The sequence below is a fragment of the Dendronephthya gigantea genome, unplaced genomic scaffold, assembly GCF_004324835.1.
Source record: "Dendronephthya gigantea isolate DGI-Jeju-01 unplaced genomic scaffold, DenGig_1.0 000004F, whole genome shotgun sequence".
NCBI lineage: Eukaryota > Metazoa > Cnidaria > Anthozoa > Malacalcyonacea > Nephtheidae > Dendronephthya > Dendronephthya gigantea.
Genome location: NW_021163014.1, coordinates 3,799,707 through 3,819,948, shown reverse-complemented (window position 1 = coordinate 3,819,948; position 20,242 = coordinate 3,799,707). Strand labels below are relative to the sequence as shown.

The 20,242-nt window shown below is 34.9% G+C and overlaps 2 protein-coding genes across 2 annotated transcripts in view; both read right to left on the bottom strand.

Annotated features, from left to right (window-relative positions):
- Window positions 1-7,824, bottom strand: part of LOC114515559 — a 30,583-nt gene extending 22,759 nt beyond the window's left edge. The window contains exons 1-8 of the mRNA XM_028534842.1: window positions 7,691-7,824; window positions 6,705-6,944; window positions 5,803-5,913; window positions 4,962-5,078; window positions 4,265-4,603; window positions 3,613-3,852; window positions 2,065-2,175; window positions 140-256 (exon numbers count right to left, since the gene is read on the bottom strand). Of these exons, the coding sequence (XP_028390643.1) occupies window positions 140-256; window positions 2,065-2,175; window positions 3,613-3,852; window positions 4,265-4,603; window positions 4,962-5,078; window positions 5,803-5,913; window positions 6,705-6,944; window positions 7,691-7,742 (1,327 nt within the window). The 5' untranslated portion in view covers window positions 7,743-7,824. The remainder of the gene's footprint in view (window positions 1-139; window positions 257-2,064; window positions 2,176-3,612; window positions 3,853-4,264; window positions 4,604-4,961; window positions 5,079-5,802; window positions 5,914-6,704; window positions 6,945-7,690) is intronic.
- Window positions 7,825-8,466: 642 nt separating this feature from the next.
- LOC114515558 (neuropilin-2-like) lies at window positions 8,467-14,915 on the bottom strand. Its single transcript, XM_028534841.1, has 8 exons — window positions 14,863-14,915; window positions 12,284-12,337; window positions 11,280-11,306; window positions 11,034-11,179; window positions 10,717-10,918; window positions 9,485-9,630; window positions 9,059-9,164; window positions 8,467-8,477 (listed from the first exon to the last, which is right to left on the bottom strand). The coding sequence occupies exons 2-8, from the start codon at window positions 12,333-12,335 to the stop codon at window positions 8,467-8,469; spliced, it is 690 nt and encodes a 229-aa protein (XP_028390642.1). The 5' UTR covers window positions 12,336-12,337; window positions 14,863-14,915.
- Window positions 14,916-20,242: the final 5,327 nt, after the last annotated feature.

The following is a 20,242-nucleotide window of genomic DNA, read 5'->3' as shown; positions in this document are numbered from 1 at the left end:
CGCGCCTATGTCAAAACACATGAACTGGATGGGAATGAGTTTTGAGAGGTTTGTAACGCATAAAAAATTATTTGAAATACATGCATAATTGAGATTTAAAAAACTATATTTAGAATAAGCAAATATTTATCTACCGTACATGTTATTCCATCACCAAAATAGCCGGTGTTGCAAAGACAGTCAAAAGAACCAATGGTATTGTTGCACGACGCGTTACGATTGCAAATGTTAGTCCCATTTTGACATTCATTCACATCTGAAATATAAAATCAGCAACAAATACAAACAAATTTTTTATCTCCGAGCCGGGGCGAAGCGCCGTGCGAGGGTACTGATACCGCCCGGAGATTAGGAAAAGATTAGGAATTACACCCGGGTATTCTGACAGAACATAGGCGAGTCCAAAGTTGCCCAAATGTCATGGACGTTCAATGGTTATAGTAGTTTTGCGCATACACGGTCGTCTACAATTTGCTGATTGGCTAAGACAAAAAGAGAGCAAGCATGGCTAAGACAAAAAGAGAGCAAGCATGAGAGCGTCAGCATTTTAACCGTCATTTTGCAAACTATTTTTCAAAAAATATAAATTGAAATCATGGAGTCAAATATTAAAACAATAATAAAATATTTAAAGGTCATCACAGCACAGAAACAGTTGGTGAAATAGGGACGACTCGTATTTTATAATCTTTGAAGTGGTAGGTGTCTATATTTTGCTTATTCAGTGTTTGCTGTAAGAATGCATTGTTATTTTGACAAGTACGAGCTTGGTGTGTCGTTTTACAAGGAGCTAACTGACCGTTTAAGGCTTTACATCATCACTTTAAAAAGAGTTCTCAAAAGTGTACTTCAGAGTTTTGATAAAACAAATATTCCTTGGCAGCTTATATAGTCGCTAAAATCATTGAATAAAACTAGAAATACATTGCATGCAAAGTCCCCTTGCCTGAAGCAATAAACTTATATTTCCATCACTGAAATCCTATAATACTCGTTTCTGCTGAATGATCGAAGTCGTAAAGTAAAATCTTATATCTTGGTACAATTATAAAGTCGACTCTCGAGCAATCAAATTCGACTATAATCATAATTGTGCTACGAATAGTTTTAAATACTACAATTTTTAGCGAAATTTCAATTACTTTTTAAACCAATTCACCTTTGAAAATAAATACTTTCTAAATCAAAATCATTTTAACGAAATTGACGAATAAGTTCACACACATATTAAACTTACAAAATGCTTGTATGCTTTTATAAAACACAAATCTACCCATTTACCTGTTCAAAAACACTTTAAAAATGCTTCAAAATCGTAGATTTCTTACCATCCATTTGAATGAAAATTTTTCTATCCAAAGGCATCTTTCACATTATATTTTAATCAATTTTATGAGTCAATTTTTCGTATATCTTTAAGACCATCCAAATGAAAAATATTATTTAAAAAAAGTTTTATAATTCAAAATATCAGTTATGCTGACGTGACCCAAATTTTAATTTAGCCAATCGCACGTTATAAATTATTGCTAGTTACCAGTTTTAACTCGTCTTATACTCACGCATGCGCATAACCTACAAAACGCCCAACGTCCATGACATAATGGCGGACAACTTTCATTTCGCATTTGTATTCCCGGGCGTAATTAAAATCTCCGGGCGGAATTAGTACCCTCGTTCGGTGCTTTGCACCAGCTCGGGGATAAATAGACGAAAAACAACATTCGACGTTTAGTGCTTGTATGGTTATTATAATTATTTGTGCTGTTTTGATGTTTTGAAGGTTTGGCTATAGAAAAGTTTAACACTCACTTAAACTGCAACGTAATGCAGCAGGCAAACAGGTGATTTCTGTTCACCTTTACGACTGTCTTTGTTTCCGAAAAATTTGCAGGAGTTTTTTTATAATATTAGCGTAAAAAGTTAGGACTGGGTAGCGCAGGAAATATTTTGCTTCGTTTAAAATGGCGAGGGGTTGCTGCATGCATGTATTTCTAGTAAATTAATTAATTAATTAGTAGATATCGCGAAAACCCCAGCGTAAATTTTAGCTTGTGACTATACCTGCGCATGAATATCCATCTCCAACAAAACCAACGTTACAAAAGCAGTGAAGTGAGCCATTAGTTTCAAGACACGATGCATGAATATCGCAGCGGTAACATTCATAATCATCTAAAATGCAATAATGAAATTATTCCAAACTACTTGCAGAAATAATGGAAATTAAAATTAATTCCTTCCTTTTGTAAATGGATATAACTGTAACTGGTAAATAGTTGCTGTTAATAGTGTTCCCTGCGCAAGACAAGAAGAGAAACGCTGAGAAATTCCTGTATGACATATTTGATAACTTTATTACCCCGTCGCGATGTCTTTTGGTTTAACAAAATTTTGCAGGTATAAGAGTTTGAGGACGGGAAGGATAATATTATGTTGAGGAATTTTAAGAATGAAACTCTCACAAATAACAACATACTTAAACGCCTGTATTCTAAAAGCTCACTCACACTCAAACTCATTGAGTGGGAGATCTTAATCTTCTCATAACGTTTCAATGGCGGTATTTCCAGCCGAACAGGGGCTTGATTTTCAGTGATTTACCTTATATCTTTCCATCTATTCAGAAAAAACTTTCTCATTGATCACCATTAACGAAATTTATATGTCACACTCGATGAGTATGAGTGTAAGTGAGCTTTTTGAATACAGGCGAAAGACTCTATCGCCTGTATTCAAAAAGCTCACTCACACTCATACTCATCGAGTGTGACATATAATTTTCGTTAATGCTGATCAATGAGAAAGTTTTTTCTGAATAGATGGAAAGATATAAGGTAAATCACTGAAAATCAAGCCCCTGTTCGGCTGGAAATACCGCCATTGAAACTGTATGAGAAGATTAAGATCTCCCACTCAATGAGTTTGAGTGTGAGTGAGCTTTTAGAATACAGGCGTATGCCTTAAAGTGCCTACCTATATCACTTGTGGGATCTTTACGAATTTGAATAGAGCTTAAAAAATTAGTTTATAAGTTCTACAACTTTTTTTGATATAGTTAAATAGTTTCGGAAATATTTACATGTAAACATGACGATTTGCCTAAATTTCCGTCTTGCTCGGGGGCCTGGGACTCAGAAACCGAGTTCTTGTCAAACATAATATAATCAAATGTAATCATACTTCGATTTTCCAATAACGTAAAATATTCAAAGAAAAACTCGCCCAGTTGCTACAGCAATACACAACACACCGTTCCCGCATTTTTTTTCTTCAAAAGCGCAAACTATATCGCCAGTGAAACTTTTCATGTTTACATTATAAAAGACGGCGTGTTTGCAAATCATTCCTGAGTCCCAGTTCCCCCAACCGACGTATTTTCGAAACTATTTAATTATATCAAAAAATGTTGAAGAACTTATAAACTAATTTTTCAAGCTCTATTCAAATCCGTAAAGATCCCACAAGTGATATAGGCACTTTAAAGCAAAATATTGAGTGTTTTTTTTCCTGAGAGTTTCATTGTTTCATGGACAGCCAGAACAAAACTCATAATTGGGGATATGTATTCTTCGTATTAGTTATAAATTTGAACACATTTTGATACATTACCATTACAAGCAGAGTTTGAGATATTTTTCTCCAAAGTTGATAGATCATTAAAATTAGACAAATGGAACACGTGTTTATTTGAAGGAGAGGAAGCCATCGTTTTCAAGTCTGACAAATGAATTCCAGACCCAATTCCAACGGAATATATTACAACACCGATTTTTTTAAGTTGTTGAGAAGGTGGGTGTACATTTCCATTGCTTTTGCCATCCGTGAAAACGATCAAAACTTTCTTTAAACCTAAAGATTATTCACTGGTATTACGCCGAATAATTATTCAAAGAGAAGAAAAATTATTATCATAAATTTTATAATATTTTATAATATAATAGGATTTTACAATATAATAGGAACGTAAACGAAGGGTTGAAAGTAGAGGGGTGTAAAATAATTATATTGCTATTCAAAATCTTGAAGCGTTGTCTTGTCGCAGTAGGTTACAATAAAATTAATGTGCCGTGCGAGGAATCGATTCTGGAAGGTAAATTAAAAGAGCTTCGCAAAAAATGTGGTACGACCACTGCCTAAAATTCGCGAGTATTGTTAGTAAGATTGACTAACTCTTCCGACAATAGCTGTTTTTTTTGGTACGAATAAATTGCTAAGGATGGTGAAAGAAATTATGAAAAGTACACATTACGTTAAACGATACCTGAAAAACGGGAACCATTTTTGGCATTAAACATATCAATATACGCTCTCAATAACGCCAGATGAGTGTTCGTTCCCCCTCCACTGTATGGAATGTTGTTGATTGCTGAATAAAGATCCTGTCGGGTTCCAAATACTCGGGAAAAGTGAAAATGCAGTGTGGTCTGTGACGCATATGACATCACTGACACTCTTGTGCTGTTTTGGGAAATCGTGAAATATTTCGTGAGATCTTTCACAAATGACTTCGTTATATCAAAGCTGTAACGACCAATGCTGCCAGAACTGTCCAATATAAATCCAAGATCGATGTTTTTTGTGCATATTGTTATTTCTTTACCTAAAATATAATATTTTACATGAATCGCCAATTAAATGTGGTTGTTATTGTAATAGACCGGTTAAACTACTATTTCCTTACAAAAGTTAAGTCAATTGTGGAAGTATAACTTTCAATCATTAATTTAGTACTTTTTTAATTTCATAAAACTGAAATTGAGTGTAAGTGACAGGCTGACTAATTTTGTCGTCATTCAGCTTTCCTTTCATTGCAAGATCTAGCTTCTATGCGAATTTTCCTCAATTCTATCTTTCGGGGTTAAATGTAAACGCATCACACACAATAACAAAAATAGCCGGAACATTTTGTATTAGCTTGATGAATATTATCCTTAATTTCAGTAAAATGTGTACTTTACATGTCGTTCCATTGCCAATAAATCCAATATTGCAAACACAGTTAAACGAGCCAAAAGTATTTTTGCACGATGCGTTGCCATTGCAGTTGTTTGTTCCAATTTCACATTCATTGACATCTGAAATATAATATATTGAAAAAGATTTAGAAATATAATAGCTTCAAAAACAAAATCAATATTGGTCAACACCGCAGAAATTGGTGAAAAAAATTTCAGCCCGTAAATTTAATCATGGATCACGGTTGTATATTTATGTATCACTATCAAATATAAAATTATTGAATAGCTTAAAAAGTTCAATATGAAAACGGACTCTGCAATCTTTTAACACCTCATCATATACATGTGACAGCTGTGAATTGGCCATTTTGAGGCTTAAAGTATACACAAGCTAAGGTTATTCATTGAGATGATTCGTTTTACCGTGTGCAATCTTAGAATCTTTTGTACACGAAATACTTTAGGTAAATTAACCGGTAGGGACACCAGGTAAATACAATAAACAATGCAAAACTTAATTAGGGGTCGTTAACCAGGTCCTTCATCAGTGCGATTTACACCTAATGTGTTTTAATTTTATTTGCACTGATGAAGGTCCGGGTTAACGGATCGAAAGCTTTGCAGCATAAAATACTTACGTGGTATGCCTACAAGCTAATTCATTTACTTGTAGTCACCATGCAAATTACAAGAATATTAAGAAGCAAGAATGAGTATTTATTAATATTTTTCCCACAAAGCCTGAAACCAGCAAGTATACCAATTCCTGCGATGTCATGGCGATCTAAGTATGAAGTGTAAAGAAAATATGTAATAAATTATCACTAAAAGAGAAACGCACCTGTGCATGAAGATCCATTTCCAGTGAAACCGTTGTTGCAAGAGCAGTGGAGCGTGCTATTGGTATTAATACACGACGCTTGCTTATGGCATTTGTAGCATTCACTTTTTTCTGAAAACAATACATTTGCGGAAATTATAGTGACGGTATGGCTGTCGCTCGTTATTGTAATTTCATTTATACTGGTCATACGCGCGCTACAGCCTTTCGTTTTGCTACGAAACTCGTAACGTAAAATTTCAAATTACGTACTATACAATATTCGTCATGCACTCTGAAATATGTGCATCATTTACCTCCCTCTTTTTAGAATAATAGCATTAGGCCAAGCATTAGGACAAGCACGTAACTTTGCTTTATACACGAAAAACCATTTTGCAAAATGAAGCGCCGAACCATGAAGCACCGAACCTAATAGTTTTTAATTCCTGTACGTTTAAATTGCAAGAATTCCTTTGTTTATATGTGCATTCGCAACAAATTAAAATACTATAGGTGCGGCGAGGTCAAAATATCTTATTATTTAAATGACTTGCATTGTGAATGTCCAGATTTTCCAATGGGGATTATACAATATACTCAGAGAGGAGATCTATACAATATAAACTAGAAAATATTTTCCGTATATTAGTTATCAGTCTGGGGCCGGTTGTATCAAACCCGTTTAGCTTAAACGGTGGATAAGTTCAAAATAGAGAGCAAGTCTGCCGTTTTATTCAAGAAGCAAACAAAATGTTTTTGACCTTAATACAAAGATACTGTTTACAACTACAATTCAGTGCATAATATTCAAGTTGACTCATTCAAGAGAGTTGTAAGAGTGTTATTTAATTTTGACTTATCCACCGTTTAAGATAAACGGGCTTGATACAACCGGCCCCTGAACATATTCCAAAAATTACCATTGCAAGCCGAATAAGGGATATTTTTTTCCAAAGCAGATAATTCGTAAAAGTTTCGCAAAAAGAACACGTGATCTTTTGCAGCAGGAGAAGCCATTGTTTCCAGCTCCGAGACATCGATTCCAGATCCAATTCCAATTGAATATATTACGACGCCAATGTTTTTTAGTTCTTTTGAAGGTTGTTCAACACTTCCATGACTTTTGCCATCAGTAAAAACAATCAAAATTTTCTTTGTTTCTGAAAAATTCAACAAGAATAAAGCGGTGGGAAATATGCCACAAGCATTTTCCCACGTTTTCTTCCTCTTCAGATAGGATACTGGTAGGCATACAAGGCAGATTAGCTAGCTACGATTTAAAAAAGTCATTAATAAATTGGGAGGAGGAGGATCAGTAGTGAGGAAGTATGATAATTGGAAAGCACATATTCTTATTCATGTTGTGCGAGATCAATTTCTTTTTATTTTTTTTCAAATCGATCGTCTTTTCAAGGCTGTTAACATGAGTATACGAATATGTGCTAACTACGCCAATTATTGTGATAACTACGGAACTTGGGGGCCCCTCCCTGAACTGAAATGCTAAGATATTGGAGTTAGGGCGCATTCATAAGTGGTTACATGCATTGACATGCATTGTTTGAAATGAAGGTTTTTAATGAATACAGTGGGCGTATTAAAGACATTATAATTTCAAAGAAATTTAAAAACTTTTGTTGTCGATTCGAAAGTATAAATCGCTACACAATTGCCACGCAATATGCGAATTAAGGACAGAACTGATCGCGGCGCTGATGAATGTGAGGTTATAATAGTAGATTCTATATATACATAACATATCATGCATACAGAAAAATTAAGCACTATTAAAAATAACGTGTTAACACTTTAATTATAACTATATAAAAACAGAATGGATTAATGTGCTTGCTGTGTACAATAAGCAGTATTATAAACCTCGTTGATATATTGACAGTTTACAAACCTGGGAACTGGACGTCTTTTTCGCCATTAAACATATCTTTATAGGCTTGCATCAACGCCTCGTGGGTGTTAGTTCCACCACCACTGTACGAAATGTTATCAATTGCTGTATAAAGATCTTGTGCAAACACAAATTTTTGAGAAAAGAAGAAATGCAATGTTGACGTTGACGCATATGATATCACGGACACTCTTGTGTTATTTTGCGAAATTTTGAAATAGGCAATAAGATCTTTCACAAAAGATTTTGTTTTACCAAAATTAGTCAGCCCGATACTACCAGAACTATCCAATAGAAATCCAAGATCGATTCGTTTCTGGCATTGTGTTTTATTTCCACCTAAAACGTATCAGTACATTATAATATGAGCCAAGTGGTGCAACGTAATGACTTTATAATAAATATTTTACAACTTTTTGTTTTGGGGTGCATTGGAGTGATATTAAAATGATTTTTTGACCAAAATTTATTTAAAAAGAAACACATATTATATAAGTTCAGTGGAATTGCGATGAAAAGCAGCTGATCATCAGAAGAAAAAGAATCACCATCAGAAATCAAATAATTTTATTTTCATACTGAAAATTTAGCACAAAGCAATACAACAAGTCTTAAAAATAGCCACGCCTTTCAATGGACACCTTATAGGTGCATGTAAAATTTCGAATAAACATTTTTTTTAAATTATCGAGTCGTTAAAAACTCTTTATGCGTTTATAACGTTTGCATTATGCGAAAGCACGTTTTGTGGGATAAAAAATGTTATTAATTAAGTATTAAAATTTGGCTGAAAAAAAACATGAGATTAAAAATTAGCTGAAAAAAAACAAATTATAGAAAAGACATTAAAGCTTTTTCACACTATACACTTAATTTAATTGCACGACGCGGTTAAAATGGGCACCCGTGCATATTTCCTCCGTGCCTGGCCTTTGTTTTGGTGACATGAGCGGCTATAAAATTGGGCACGGATACCCAGTTTAGTCGTGCAGTGCAATTAAATCGAGTGTAGTATAAACGGGGAATACTTAAGTTATCTTAGTATAGTTAGAGTGCACGTGTATGTATAGTTAACGACGATTAGAAACATTGAAAAAACCGTTAGTATGGAACACACATAAATTTGTCTAATCATATAGTCAATGATATGCATCATTGATAGTAGTCATATTATCTTATAATACTACTTTATTGAATAATCAGACAATTTCCATGTATGGATTTTGAATGTTCGTCATGCTATCTTAGAGTTAAAGCTCCGCGTAAACTTACGAAATTTATTTGAGAAATTCAAAACAAATCCTGGTTTTCGTTGACTGAGATCCGAGTGGAACGCAATAAAAAGGTGGGATCTAGATGATGTCAAACTTCGTGGTAATTGGCTTCCACAATATCGCCCAATTTTTGATGCATACGAGGAATCACCATCATAAACGTCCAAATAATCATAAATACAGCGGGAATCACTTTCCAGCTAAAAGTGAGAAAAAATACTTTGCTGGCCGTATCGAAAAAAGGACGAATGTGCATATCGAAAGAATTAATAACATTTGAAACCTTAAAAAACTAATGTTTTAAGGTTGAATTTAGACTTTTAGACGAGAGATATAATGTTTATAATATAGTAAACAAACAGGTATGTTTGTTGATCTTCATTTGGAAAAATCGGCGCTGGAGCGGTTCAGTCCGAAATTATTCATAACCTAGATAATATTTATGCGTCTTGATTTCTGCAAGATAAAAGGGCTATATATCCTCTCTCGAATTAAAGTAATGTACCCAATTGTGACTTACCGAAAAAGATGTAAACGTTAACAAAATCCTTGACCCATTGGTGCAAGAAATAATCCAGTTGCAGTCTATAGAGTTAGGGTAGTAACTGGGATAAAGAGGGCTTTTAACTGTAGCAGGAGCATACAGGTGGCTAATGCCACATAGACCTGCAAGAAAAGTAAGAAATAATCTATTGCAATGAAACCTCTTTTTCAAGTTTGATTTGATTTTATGAAGTACTTTTTAATAAAAAAATTCAGAGTCATTAATAAGCTGGAGTTGTTAAAGACGTGGCGGTGCCTTTAAAGAAGAAAGAAAAATTTCGATTTATATTATATACAGGGTGTCCCAAAAAAAAAGCAACCACTTAAACATGCAGAACATTAATACAGCTCTAAAGCTAGCACAATAGATAAGCACCTCTGGGAATTGAAAATGGCTCTTAATCCTTCATTTACAATGCTAAAAGTCATTTTAGCTGAACTATGGTGCAAACCCGAACAATATTAATATTCTTGCATATTTAAGTGGTTGCGTTTTTTTGGGACACCCTGTATAGTTAATACAATGGGTAATGTTTAATAATTATGTTGATAAGAAGGTACGCGATATTACGCTTACTTACTATGACAGAAAATTAATAGGGCCCAAGGGAGAGATGAAAATAATGCAAACCGACAATTTCACAAAATACAAAACAAAACATGATCTGGAAACTGGCATCTTCAAACCGAAAGTCGTGATAATTTTTTCCGCGAACATTATCAGATTGACTAGAGCTAATTAGCTACAACATTTTTTATGTATTTAGTACCATGCAGGTCTTATAGTTCTTTCCTTGGTTTACGTCAAGAATTTAAATTAGTTAAACGATATTTATTAAAAATATATAGCTTGCTTAATTAACAGTTAAGCATCAAAGGAAATAAATATGTTTGTGTTTGGGGGAAGGTTTGAAATAAATGTGAAAACGTCCGAACTAAAAACTCCCAAACATGACTCAATTTTCATTTGAAATGTTGATTATCATTGTATGATTAGAGTTTATGTAAGTCACTCGTACTCACAAGCGAGTATGACTAGAAAAATTTTAAAAATCCGGTTACTATGGAAACAGCATGGCTTTAATTGTCTAATTAGTGAATGATATCATCGATGCATGATCGAACACTATATTATTGAAAAATCAGATTGTTTACATGTATGCGTTTTCAATGTTCGTCATTAGCGTTAACTTTCTACGTAAAACTTACCAATTTTATTTGAGAAATTCAAAACAAATCCTTCTTTTTGATGACTACCATCCGAGTGGAACGCAATAAAGAGGTGGGATCCAGATGATGTCAGACTTAGTTTTAATTGGTTTCCACAATATCGCCCAAGTTTTTGAGCATACGAGGAGTCACCATCATAAACGTCCAAGTAATCATATTTACAACGTGAATGACTTTCCAACTAAAAGTGAAACAAAAATAAAACTACTTTGCTGGCCGTATTTCAGTACATTAAAAGGAAGTTTTATTCCACTGGTGGGGTCAAGCTTTGAGAGAGTTACCTAATTATGACCTACCGAAAAAGATGAAAACGTTAACAGAATCCTTGATCCATTGGTGTCAGAAATAGTCCAGTTGCAGTCTATAGAGTTAGGGTAGTAACTGGGATAAAGAGGACTTTTAAGTGTAGCAGGAGTATACAGATGGTTATTACCACATGGACCTGAAAGAAAAGAGAGAAATAATGTATTGCAATGAAAACGCTATTTCAAGTTTGATTTAATTTCAAGAGCTACTTTTCATAAAGAAATAGGAAGTTTTACCTGGTGTTGTTAAAGACGTGGCGGTACCTTTAAAAGAAGAAAGACAAATCCCGATTTATATTATAGTTCATACAATGAAGTACACTTTAATATCTTGACAAAAAGGTACACGATGTTACGCTTACTTACTATGACTCTATGACAGAAAAATTAATAGGACACAAGCGAGATAAGAAACCAATGCCTGCATCTGACAATTTCACAAAATACAAAACAAGACATAATCTGAAGACTATAACATCTTCAAACCGAAAGTCGGCGCGATGTTAAAATAACTCGAGAGAATGTCGCGATCATGCATAATCAGATTGATTACAATAATTCAGTGTATACCAGGTCTCATAAATTTTATATAATTATTAATCCGTGACGTCAAAACTGATTGCTCGATCAAATGTGAATGACAGGTTAAGAATTTAAATCATGTTAACGATACTCAAGCACGCTATTTACTTTTAAGAGTTAAGCATCAAATGAAAATTAAATATATAACTCCCGAACGTGACTCAATATCCATTCGAACCTTGAAGCACTCTAATTTTATTAAATGTCGTCTGCCGAATCTAAATTGTGGACTCAACTCAACCCACCCACTTGTTCCGTTTAACAACATCAATAATAATCCACCAAATTTCTACAGTTCAACGGAACTTGGTTAGCATTGAACAAGCAGGTGCGAACTCTGACGATTGTCTGGTTGAAGACGTTTGTGCCAAGTTATAGTACGCAACTTTAATCGGAGCGCTGTAATTATATATGAAGTTGATTGTACTCATGCGCCTTCTTTGACGTTTTGTTGGGCTTTTATTGTGGACAAATAATGTGGTTTTATGTAATGTAAGTACGTAACGGATTAGAAAAGGCGCCAACTTGTCGCAGTTTTCTGCCTTAAAGCAGTTGGTAACACCAAAAACTAAATGCGACATCGCAGCCACATATATTCGATTCTGATTTCATGCACAAACAAAGTACAAGAAGAAATCAAGGAAGCAAAAACTACTTACCTAGTGTGAATACTAGGCCACAGAGAAGTCGAGTCGCTGTGAAAGCAACCATTACTACAAAATATTAAAAATATAAAGCATAAGTATGCAATGGCGTACGGGATACGATAATTGCGGGAGCACATACTCATAATTTATATTCATGTTCTGCAAGATTAATTGTTTTACAGGTCTGTAACATGAATATATGGATATGTGCCATGGACAACTTGCACTTTAGACTAATTTCTTACCCCGTTTAATAAAACTGCCAAGTTCGGCTCCGAAAAGTTTTAATTTTCGGAAAATATTGCCGTGCGAAGTTTACGAATTTTGTATATACTCTTGTATTACGACCGCAAGTTTGTAACTAAATTATTTACACATTTCCGCACAAATGCAAAAGAATACAAAATTTACCAACTTCCCATGGCTATATTTTCCCTATTTTACAATATTTCGCAGCCAAAGCTTGCATTTACCCTAACAAAGTATAAGAGCTTTCTAGCTGTGATGATTCATTTTTTCAAGAATTAATCTAAAGCGCAGTCGTCGTCTCCGGTACGCTACTGTAAGTATGTAAAATCTTTGATTATTCAAGAAACCGATGGCTAATTATATAAAGATGGCGATGCATATAGAGACCAACTGATGTTTAGAAACATTAAAATGTTTTCCATGCTTGCTCACTATTTGTTTCCGATAATTAACTAGCTCTACATTTTTCGGTTGCTATGTGGAAATTCGTCAACGGAGGAATAGTTTTTACGAGACATTTCAAAGTTCGGCGGATATTTCATTCACAGTAGATCCACGACGTGGATGTGACCGCTTAGTGTTATTTACAGCAAACAGGAAATTGATATTACTTTTGAATTGATAATTAATTGATATTGCATTGAATTACATAAAAGTATTTTGACAAGAAACTATAATCGTTTCAGTAGAACTTCTTGAACATTATCCTTAATATTTATAAAGGGTTCTTTATTAAGCTATACAGCTGATATTTAATAATCAAGTGTGTTTCATAATTATACTATTGCATACGCGACCAGACTGTAATATACAATTCGTTCGTCCGAATTGAATTGCATCGGAGAAAATATAGTAACGTGTCCACAGACTTATAAAAGGGGATGTTCTTGTATAGTTTGCAGATTAGTTGAACCATGACAGCGTCACACTTCCCTGTCGGTCACTTTTTTATGCATAACAGTACAGATACCGTTTCAAATCCACTGTCCTTACAGGTCTGTTAACATGATTATATGAATATGTACCATTCCTCCCCAATTATCGCCTATAAAGCGAGCGACCAGCCGATTTTTAGGAAGATCAAAATGTTCTTCAATGCTTACTCCCTGTGCTTTCCCTTAATTAACCGGCTAGCTCAACATTTTTCGGGTGCTATGCGGAAATACGTCAACGGAAGAATTGGGATTTTTTTATGAGATATTTAAAAGTTGGGCGGTCACAGTCATTCACAATAGCGAGTTTAAATTGCATCAGTCTAATCCACGACGGGGATGTGAACGCTTAATGTTATTTACAACAAACAGGAAATTGATATTTCAGTAAATTTGTAAACAGGTACGCACGGTCATACCAATTTAATTGCGAGGATTTGAGCGGTGGTGTCATGTGACGTAATTTGACCAACTATAATAATGAAATACACAGCTCTTTCTCCTCCAGATACAGGGCTACCGTTTTAGCGAAAGTTTATTTGCCTATCTGACGTACCAAGACAAATTTAATAAAACTTTAAGTTCGAAAGAGTGTATTACATACTTGTTATACAAAACTATGTAATGTCGGCCTCACCATGCAAATACACATTGAGCATTACAGAAAACGAAATAAAACATTCATTTCTTTCAATTATTTATTCGTTGGATGAGTACAGACGGAGTGCCAACACAGTCTTTATTTTTGTACCTCTTGTAGTTTTTGCTCAACGCTGAGTTACGTAAGCCGTATTCTGACAGCCATGGAATTACGGCCAAACAACGGCTGAACCATTATATTAGTATGATAATACACCGACATAAATTACACAGTAAACCTTATGTATTCCTCTTCAGGTGATCACTTTTATAATATAGTTTTGTCCGCGTTTTAAAAAACAAAAGTTTGTTACATATAGTCACATGCTATTAGATGCGCAACCAGAGAATAATACACAATTCGTTCGTCCGAAGTGAATTGCATCGGAGAAGATATAGTAACCTGTCAACAGACTTATAAAAGGGGATGTTGTTGTATAGTTTCCAGATGAGTTGCCTGAACCATGACAGTGTCACACTTCCCTGTCGGACATTTTTTTATGCATGACAGTTCAGATGCTGCTTCATTTTAAAACTCTGGCCAATCACATGCATGTAACTGAAAAAACTGATGGCCAATTTTTCGACGCAGTTAATTTCTTGCTCACAATTGTGTAAAAAATTCAACTGCGCGGGGATAATTAAATCCACTGTGCTAAATACTCAATATTATAATAGTAATACAGTGTGTCAATATTAAGTTCATGCAGGACCTTTAAAAAGAGCGCTCTGTACAGTATTATAGAAATGTGTTATTACATAGTGACTTACCTTCAACTCGTTTGCTTGTATCTTGACTTTGCCGGTCTGGGTCGTGAACAAGAATTAACTGATAAGCTCTTTAACAGACCTTTTAATAGTGACGTGAAACGCAGAAAGTTTGATGTTGCACGAAGTTTGATTGGCTCGATAGTTTTGTTGAGCCAATCAAATTTCGTGTAACATCAGATTTTCCGCGTTTCACGTCATTATAAGAAGGGTCTATTGCGGAATTTAAATAAAATATCTTAGTTCATTGTCTCTACGTTACTATTTAAATATTTTTTATTAGACCCCACTGGATCAATTCTTTCGATTTTACAGTCACTCTGATCGCACTTCATATAATAATTACCTGCTATGGTAATTAGGCTCAGCTGAAATATAATTATTATATAGATCATATTATTATATATAGATCATTAACGGTTCATTATCTAATATCATACAGCTGATATTTAATAATCAACAATTTTCTCTATCTGCATGCCTGTATATATAGCTAATTCTTGAATTACGGTGATCAATGTGGTTTAAGATTAGCCCTAGTCTGTACTGATTTTGAAGCACAACAAAAAAATATGGTGTTATATAGATTAGGGTAAATCAATAATGATTTTTGGCGCTCATCCGATGCAGGAAAAATTCTATAGGTTCAAAGGGTCTTAATTTCGAGGGGAATTACACATACTTCAAATTCAAACCAGGATCATACGCTTTTGCGATACCGGTGCAATATGCTCTTGCCACTGAGCCGCAGAGGTATCTAGATGAAAAGGTATCTGACTGTATGGCGCATTTTGTTTGAACATACATCACGCTATTTAGTGTGTGTGTGCGACCGAAAACTTATTACTATTTTAAAAGACATGTTCAGATGTAGCTAACTTAGCCCCCAGGGAACGCCAATTCCAAAGTTTCGCCCCACTATATTTCAAACTTTTTCAAGAAATTCCCTTCTCGCTATTACTAGAGCCAAATCATTAGATCTATTTCTCAGATTGCAGGTTTCTCAATCCCAATGTACAAGATTTTGAAATTCGGTGTTGAATATAATCATTTAGTACCCGATACATTGATATTGACTTGCGCATCTATCTTTCATCCAAAATTATACTCATTGACTTACTTTGGCAGCTTTTTCGACGCAGTTTCCTGCTAACAATTGTGCTAAAAACTCAACAGCGCGCGGATGATTAATTCCACTATACAAAATAATAATTGTACATGCATTGTTTTTAATTTTTATAGTGTGTCAATATCAAGCTCAGCAGGACCTTTAAAAAGAGCATACATTAGTGCTCAGTACGATAAATAGAAAAATAATCTGTTATTTCATAGTGACCTTCAACTCGTTTGCTGATATAACAGGAATAAGCTCTGTAATTGACCTTGTAATAGATTGCCAAAATTCATATATATTCATAGTGTGCAAGATTAATTTCCTTTCAAATCCATTGTCCTTCCAGATCTGTTAAGGCCGGCGCACACTAGAGCTATGTGCTTAGCAAAAAGTCGTTCTTGGCCATTGGCGTAAGCCAGTTGCTCTCGTGTGCGGGCGACATTTCCGGCGACTTTTGGCTGGGATGACGATTGACTTTTTGCTAAGCACATAGCTCTAGTGTGCGCCGGCCTTTAACAAGAATAATTATATGAATATGTTCCCCCAACCCCAATTATTGTCTTCCGTACGCCACTGTATTTAGTTAAGTCTTTGAGGTTATTCGGGAAATCGATATCTAAATAAGATGGTCATGCATCGATCTTTAAGCTGGTGACCAGCCGATTTTTAGGAAAATTAAAATGTTGACTTCTTTGATGCTTGCTCGCTGTGCGTTCCCGATAATTAACTAGCTCTACATTTTTAGGTTGCTATGCGGAAATACGTCAACGGAAGAAAACTTTTCTTATGAGATATTTCAAAGTTGGACGATCACAGTCATTCACAATAGCGAGTTTAAATTGCATCAGTCTATAATCCACGACGTGGATGCGACCGCTTAGTGTTATTTACAACAGACAGGAAATTGATATTTTAGCGCAAACAGGTGCGCACGGTAATACCAAATGACAATCCTGATAAGTACTAATTACAATCACTGTAAACGATCGAGGATTTGTGCGTTGGTGTCATGTCATTTAATTTGACCGACTTTTACGATGAAATACCCATCTATCCCTCCTCCAGGTAGAGGGCCATTAGCGATTAGCAAAACAACTGAACCATTATATTAGTATTATAATAAAACTATATCTACATGCAGTAAACCTTATGGTATTCTTCTTCAGGTGATGACTATTATAATATAGTTTTGTCCTCGTTTTTGAAACTATAAACGTGTTACATTCATATTATAGCTACTATACTATTGCATGCGGGACCAGACTATAATATACAATTCGTTCGTCCGAAGTGAATTGCATCGGAGAAGATATATTAACCTGTCCACAGACATATAAAGGGATGTTGTTGTATAGTTGCCAGATGAGTTGAACCATGACAGCGTCACACTTCCCTGTCGGACATTTTTTATGCATAACATTTCAGATAGTGATTCATTTTAACACCATGGTCCATCCCATGTAACCTAAATAATAAATTATACAAATTAGCTTTATGTCAGGTCTGAAAACTCTGATGACCCATTTTTCGACGTAGTTTCTTGCTAACATTTGGTTGAAAAACTGAACATCGCGGGGATACAGATTAAATCAATTGTGCAAAATAATCATATTTGTACATGCATGGTTTATAATAATTATTTATAGTGTGTCAATATCAAGTTCATGCAGGACCTTTAAAAATAGCATACATTAGTGCTCAGTACGATATATAGACTGAAAATAATGTATTATTACATAGTGACCTTCAACTCATTTGCTGATACAACAGGAATAAGCTCTGTAATTGGCCTTGTAATACATGGTCAATATTCATATTTATTATATGGCACGCGGTCTCGTGACTAAAATGGCGTGCGCTGATTGGTTCTTTGCCGGTCTGGAATCCCCCAGTATTAGACCGTTGCCGTAGTAACGGTCCAACTCTCGTATTTTTGAACAAAAACAAGCTTGCACTTTTATTTTTGACACGAAAAATATCGACGGAGAACGGACGAAGAAGAGCATTAATTATTTAGTACATGTGAATATTATACTTATTCATCTTTGATTTTTGTTTATATTACTGTATCATAATATCATTTCTTATTTAACGAGTAAAAAACAAAGTTTTGTAAGCCACTTTAGTGCTTGCATGGCGACAGGCTGGCGAAAGAGCCGGCAAGAATGCTTCAGCGCATTGTATAAAAAAATAAACTAAAATAATACTGTATGCCATATAATAAATCCCTTATTAACCGAATTTGAGGTCCGCACTGGAAAAATATCAGACCTCGGTCTTTTATGTACGGACCTCGCTATCGCTCGGTCCGTACTGTCAAGACCTCGGTCTGATATTTTTCTAGTACGGACCTCAAATTCGGTTAATAAGTGGTATATATTCATGGTGTGCAAGATTAATTTCTTTTCAAATCCATTGTCCTTACAGATCTGTTAACAAGAATAATTATATGAATATGTGCCCCCAATCTTAATTATCGTCTCCCATACGCCACCGTATGTAGCTAAGTCTTTGAGTTTATTCGAGAAATCGATGACTAAATACGATGGTGATGCATCGATCTTAAAGCTAGTGACCAGCCGATTTTTAGGAACATTCAAATGTTGACTTCTTTGATGCTTGCTCGCTATGCGTTCCCGATAATTAACTAGCTATACATTTTTAGGTTGCTATGCGGAAACTCGTCAACGGAAGAATACTTTTCTTACGAGATATTTCAAAGTTGGACGGTCACAGTCATTCACAATAGCAAGTTTAAATTGCATCAGTCTATAATCCACGACGTGGATGCGACCGCTTAGTGTTATTTACAGCAGACAGGAAATTGATATTTTAACGCAAACAGGTGCGCACGATAATACCTTAAAATTACTGTAAACGATCGAGGATTTGTGCGTTGGTGTCATGTCATTTAATTTGACCGATTTTTGCGATGAAATACCCATCTATCCCTCCTCCAGGTAGAGGGAATTAGCGATAAGCAAAACAACTGAACCATTATATTAGTATTATAATAAAACTACAAGGTGTCTCATAAAAAGAAAACTATTGAAATCACCAATAATAATGTAAATGTTAGAGTTTGAATGCCTAAGCACTCTTTTGGGATAATATCACAATAAACACTCGTTGTTCTGCGGTCAGCTGTACCATTTTCTTTCGAAGCAATAACAAGGCTAATTACTCCGGCGCCAGCGACGGAGTTGAAAATTCTCCCCGGTTTTTTTTGGTTTTTTTTTATTTTTCGTCGTCGCAAGTCTGAAATGGTGCGAAACTTTCTACTATTTGAAATGTGTATGTAATCGTAATTATCTATTATTGTAATTACGTCCCAGTTTTATCTCCCAAGAGTTGTGGTGCACAGCTTTGGCTAATTTTCCGATGCGCGATTCGATTTCGCTCGCATGATACGGCAATTCATCCAAGAAGAACATATAAACCGTGGTTTTCATGCTGTTCGATTAAGTTTAGATTGAATTGAGGTAAGAATATATTTAATACATGTAGATTCTTGTCCTGTTTTAATAATATGGCTGCTATTTCGGCGTTTAACAAGATGATGTGGTCGTGTATGGGCGCGTTGACACGTTGTAGTTTGCACAGGATTGAAGATTTAATATAACTATATAAGCACGAATTCCAAAGCCAAAGTGTAAGACAAAGCAAATGTATATCATGCGCCTGGTTTATTTACATTTTTGAACAATTGAACTTCTATGCTTTTTAAAGAGCGATGCGCTTCTGAATTTCGCGATAGAACATTTAGGTTTGCAAGACATCTAAATGCGAATATGAACTGTATTGTTTATGTTCACAAGCTCTATATTAAAGACTGGCACGTGCGCCGGAGTTAACGCCCGAATAGGCGTCTTGTTTAAATTTAATCATATTCACAATTTCAATTTTTTTGTATTTAGCATGTTATAAGTTGCATTAAATCCCCATGCATGGGCTAAATTTCGTGAACACGGCATTCAAATTTTAACAATGAGTGATTTCAATAGTTTTCGGGTAAAACGCTTGCAACCACTTAAATATGCAAGAATATTAATATTGTTCGGGTTTGCACCATAGTTCTGCTAAAATGACTTTCAGCATTTTAGGATTAAGAGAATGCTCAATTCCCAGATTTGCTTATCTATTGCGCTTTAGAGCAGTGTTAATGTTCTTGCATATTTAAGTGGTTGCGTTTTTTTGAGACACCCTGTATATCTACAGTAAACTCTTCACGTGATGACTATTATAATATAGTTTTCTCCTCATTTTTGA

What these genes read in the sequence shown, in the direction of transcription:
- LOC114515558 (XM_028534841.1), bottom strand. Translation starts at nt 12,335, where the DNA reads ATGGTTGCTTTCACAGCGACTCGACTTCTCTGTGGCCTAGTATTCACA. An exon ending in TGGCCTAGTATTCACACTAG is followed by an intron (nt 11,307 to 12,283) that starts GTAAGTAGTTTT and finishes CTTCTTTTAAAG; the next exon opens with GTACCGCCACGTCTTTAACA. An exon ending in CACGTCTTTAACAACACCAG is followed by an intron (nt 11,180 to 11,279) that starts GTAAAACTTCCT and finishes CTTTTCTTTCAG; the next exon opens with GTCCATGTGGTAATAACCAT.